The sequence below is a fragment of the Narcine bancroftii genome, chromosome 10 (assembly GCF_036971445.1).
Source record: "Narcine bancroftii isolate sNarBan1 chromosome 10, sNarBan1.hap1, whole genome shotgun sequence".
Classification (NCBI taxonomy): domain Eukaryota; kingdom Metazoa; phylum Chordata; class Chondrichthyes; order Torpediniformes; family Narcinidae; genus Narcine; species Narcine bancroftii.
The window spans coordinates 31,532,215-31,537,542 of NC_091478.1; the positions used below are offsets into that span (position 1 = coordinate 31,532,215).

The following is a 5,328-nucleotide window of genomic DNA, read 5'->3' on the forward strand; positions in this document are numbered from 1 at the left end:
ACACTGAGCCAATATTAACCAGTCTCTGTGCCTTTAGCACTCACCACCCGGCGTCCCAGAGCAGAGGGACGTCTATCCTCTGCCAGTGAAGTCCTGAGTGATGCATCGAGCGAAGGCAGACCTGCCCTCCCAGAATTCCATGCAGCAGAGAAACCCTTCCAGGAGTGCTCCATGCATACAGGCCTTTCATTACGGCAAGGCACACTGGGCATCAGGGGCTTTAAAGGAAAAGGCAGTTAGTTCCTCAGCTACCCACAGTCTCTCTCTCTCTCCCTGTCTCTCATATGTATCCTTGATTGTTGTATGTACCCATTCGTTGTGTGTGTGATACATATGTGTGTGTGTGTGTGTTTCATCCCTGCTGCAACTTTCCCACGCTCACTATAAATTGTGCATGTTTTATTTCCACCATCAACTTTCCCCAGCCCTTTATAAATTGTGCGTGTTATGTTTTATTGTGCACGTATTTTTCCCTCGCTCTTACTTGTGTGTTTTACTCCCGCTATGATTTTCTGAGACTGGAACAGGTTTATATAGGTTGGTACAACTTCAAAGGCTGAAGGGCTTGTACTGTCCTGTACATAATACTTAATTATGTTTTAATTAAGCATTCATAATTTTGTTTAAATACAAGATCATAATACATTGATCAGGATTTAGTTAATTGAATGCAAAGTTTATACCATCTTTTTAATCTTTTGTTTCTTCATGTTCCTGCACGCACGCAAGTAGGTCATCAACGCGTCACTATTGGTCCCAGAATACCCCTTGTCCTTTCACACTGGGCTAACCAGTACGCCGATTCAAAATGAATCCTAGGCGGTCCGTCACTGTGGTGATATGACACCTGCGTGTTGATTCATGAGTGTTCACACTGGCACGTTAACCAGTAGATTGGCAGTTAATTACTAAAGTACCAGTGTGAGAGGGGCTAGTAACACATGTCAAAATGATCCCAGATGAGGTGGAGCAGAAAACGAATTAGAGGTCGACACTTAATTTACTTTTGATTGGCAGTTTTCCACATCTTGGCTTTGAAAATGCAATTTAATTTGGATGTGTCCATCAATTATAAAAGGCAGATAATTGGTATTTACTTATTTGGACAGTGAATATAGTGTTACAGATGTTTGGCAAATTTTTTTTATATAAAATAGGGAGTCTGGTTTTAAAATCCCATGGCTGAAAGGCCAAAAGAATTTTGAAAAATAAGAGGTACATATTTAAATGTCAGATAATGTTTTCAATGGTGCAACGGGTCTTTCTAATTTTGAAACTGCATAATTAATCAATGATGGTAGATGAAGGTTGCAAGTTTATTTAATTGTGAACAGCAACATTCATTTCAGTACAGAAGCTATGCTTTCTGCATCCAGTTCCATAATAAATGCTCCAAAATCCTCAAAATTAAATTGGTTTAAGTAATCCATGTACAGGTAACATTCAACAAAAAAAAGATACATCTGTTCACAAGCCATAAAATCAGACTGAATATAGATATTCCATTATTGCTTGAAAAAAGCTGCATCTTTGGACTCTCCTTTATGGAATCCATGGATCTGCCTGAGTCAAACTGCACTGCTACTCACATACTTCAGTAAAATGTTGGAAACCTGCTAGAGAACACAATCACTGTTGCAAAGGATTCAAGCCTGCCAGAAAACATCACTAAAATATATTTTCTTTGCAATATTCTCTTTTAATGTAATTCTCTAGTCCATGTATTGCACCATATTAATTCCAAAATGGACAGATTTTGTAATAGATATTCAGTATATACATAATGCAAAAATTGTTGTTGGTCTTAACAATATTGCAGATAATATCTATGTACAACTATCATGGTATTGGAAAATAGGATATACATTTCATCGACCTCACTAGAAGTAAAATACATGGAAGAATTGTATGCAAATATTTAAAATTACTGAAAAATCAGGGTTATCTCTAACATTATCTAATAGTGTAAACCTGAAATGTCAAAACTACATCTTTTACCTCAAGACTGTTGCTCGATTAAATGATATTAGCCTATTAAAAAAAAATGTTTTCTAATTTCTCAATCTCATAGGAAACATTCATGCATTTATTGAAAATCTTTTGAAATTATGCAGGATGATACGCTCTCTTGAAACACTGCAGCATTATTCTGCAAGTCAAAACAATTCAGCAAGTTACTTGCTGTTGGGAAGAGATGGGAAGGTAGTTGTGTGAAAAGGCAACACTCAAGTAAAAGACATCCACCCTGGAGGTATTTTGCAAAAATTAATTACTATTAATTTATCTTTTTCCTTTATTGATTAGGTGCAACTAAATGATTAAACCTCCTGAAATAACTGTACCATTGTAACGATAAGCTGGATGACAAGGATAAGAGTCAGATCAGTGTTAAATAGGAAATGGGTCATAAATAAGCTTGTTAAATGATCGTTACATCATGTAGAACAAGGGGATCTTGTACAAAACTGACTGCACTAATTGTCAGTTACAACACCAACACACATTTATTTTATGAGCGTACAAACTTGATTAAATGATCTTTGCGTGTGAGCTTAGAAACAACTGACAAGACTTAATAACTATTGCCGGATATTAAAGAGGAGTCCAGTAGCTATTGACTGCTCCCCGTCGTACAAAAGCAACAATCATTTCCACTTGCTCTTCAGAGCAATTCTGTTGGGTGTTAATGTTCTGCACCTTGTGTACTTTTTTTGCTTCATAAAATCTACTTTTGAATCCTGCTACTTTATCATGCAATATGTAATGTGTAGAATCAATAAGGACAACAAAAAGTCATATTGAACATCTTTTGTTGATCCCACAGCTGATGCCTATGTTGACATCTAGGTTGTTAAATGTACTGCCATCACATATGCAAGTGATTACAATTGCATTCATGTTTAATTGACCCTTTACTATCCTGGTTCTGCTTTAGCTGCAAGTTAAACCCCCAGATCTTGCCTTTAATGGCCCTCTTACCCATAATTCTATAGATGCTATTGTCTTTACTAGGCCCTTTCAAACGGTGTAAAATGGGGCTAACCGAGCAATTTGCACAGTTAGTGCCCCAGTTACGCGGCGGTTTGAAAGGGTCCAACTGCGTCAACCCCGTTGGAACTTAATTGGGTCCCTGACCTATCTCAGAGGTAGTCAGGGAACCCAGTTAAGCTTATCTAGGTCCCATCCACAGCTGATTTGAAAAGGAAAATGGCCGACCTGCTTATTCCAGTGACATCAGCGCTTGCGTGTGTGACCAGGAGCCAGTAAATGAATATCCAGCAGTACTTCCAGTGAGTGCGGCGATTTAATGGGTAGATTCCCCTGCAATTTGAAAGGTGCTTCCAGCACCTTTGCCCCAGTAATCGCACCCAGGTCCCAGGAGGGCTGCCCAGGTGCTGCAGTTTGAAAGGGGCTTAATTGAATATTAAGCTATTCTAAAGGTAGGTCTGATCAGCCACAAAAGAAAAACAATGCAGATGTTGGAAATCAAATTAAACAGAAAAGCTAGAAATATTGAGAATACTCAGAAATGAGATTATTTGCTGTTTTGCATTATGTCGTCTTTCTTAGATGCTAAACATTTAAATTAAATAGAAGCACAGAAAACAAATCTTTTAAATGAAGTCCAATTCTTGTCTTTTTTCATCATTCAAAAATGGCTCAAGGTAATTAATCAAATAAACTTTTGAAATGTGCAAAACAATGTGCAAAATGTAATACTTTGACTGAGTAAACCTATTAATGGTTTTTTTTTTAAACAGACTATTTTAAAATCTGGCTTTGACAAGTTCTCCTAATCAATGGATCATTTGATCCGACTCCCTGTCAGCAGTTTCCGCATCTACGCTGCTGTGTTAACATACTTGTCTGGTGTCCTGAAAACAGACATAACTGTCGATGTAGATCTAATTCACCCAGACATTTTTACAAGATTTAATACCTGAATTCATGGAAGATCGACATATTAACATAACAGAAGCTGTTTGAGACCCAAAAAAAAGTTTCCATCATTTTACTATAGGTTGTCTGAGCACAAAAATTTAAAACTACAAAACTTGTGTACAAGATAAAAACATGGTATGGGTTTCAATTATAAAGTTCTTTCACAAAAGAAATTTGATTCATATTATTATACAGTGAAATTTCACTGCTTTGTATGTTAGTTTTTTTCAGAATTCCAATCTTGTATGTGAAAAGTTTACGGTCAAGTAATTTTAAACACGACTTGGGTAGCTGAACCTTTAACAGGTAGAAGTATGCACATGAAGACTGTGTACTCTCCAAACTGTGAAGGGTTCATTGAAAATAAATAATCACCTAGGAGAGTTTTTCGAATTCCCAGCAGAATGAATACTGTCACTCATGGTTTTCAATCGCATCTTTCTTCATTTGGATCTAAATTCCATATCTCAGAGTTTTGCAGCCATGAAGTTGATGTGAGGCTTTGCCAGTGGAAAGAGTGGTAAACTGCGCTTGAATATGGTCATATCTTCAATTATGCTCGGCTAGAAAAAAAAAGGTCAGGTTGTTACAGTAACATTTAAAGTGAAGTTACCACATAGTCCCAAGAGGTATCTGGGCTGGTTTTTCTGGGAAGGTCCTGCTTTTCCCCATAACTTTGTTGTTTTCCTTCTCTCATTTATCAGATTTCTCCTTAAAAATTGCAATGATCTCTGCTACTACTACTTTTGATAGTCCAAAAACAGAGCAAGATCATGTCAAGAATCCCTTGCATTTATGCTGGATTACCTGTTCTTAGATCCTATGCCATAATAATCTTGATGCCAAATTCATGAGATAATTATTTCAATGAACAAAATAAAACCATTTGGTATAAAGCAAATTGTTTTTTTAAAGATGTGATGTTCAAAGTTAATGATAAATTTATTTCACTGTTAAATAATTAGTTTTAAAATTGCCTCAATTTTACTACAGGAAAGTCAAAAGGTATTGAAAAACCAACTTTTCTAACATTTACCTATTTATTCTGACTCTTGCATGTCACAAAATATACCTCATGGGAATTTGTATTCAGCTCCAGGGCCATTTCAACAAAGAAACAACCCTCCAAATCATGTGGCAGATATGAGTTATATGCTCCATTCGGGGAAATGCAGGCTAAAAACTTGTGATAGATTGATGTAATGTGATGATTCCTCTATCAGACATTAACCTTAAGCATCATCTGCTCTGTAAGACTGTTATGAAAGGTCTTTGAAACAATTTCAAAGAGAGGGGCCATTATACCCAGTGCATCACCAATATTTATCCTTCTGAAGAGCAAATTTGTAATTATCTGTACATTTTCTATATTACACTAGAATCTAC

The 5,328-nt window shown here is 36.5% G+C and overlaps 1 protein-coding gene across 7 annotated transcripts in view; it reads right to left on the bottom strand.

The window, feature by feature from the left end:
- Positions 1-1,298: 1,298 nt before the first annotated feature.
- The window catches only part of ide (insulin-degrading enzyme), a 110,656-nt gene continuing 106,626 nt past the window's right edge, over positions 1,299-5,328 (bottom strand). For all 7 annotated transcript variants that reach the window (XM_069900529.1, XM_069900528.1, XM_069900526.1 and 4 more), the window contains one exon: positions 1,299-4,505. In XM_069900529.1, coding sequence (XP_069756630.1) covers positions 4,410-4,505 — 96 coding nt within the window. In that variant the 3' untranslated portion in view covers positions 1,299-4,409. The remainder of the gene's footprint in view (positions 4,506-5,328) is intronic.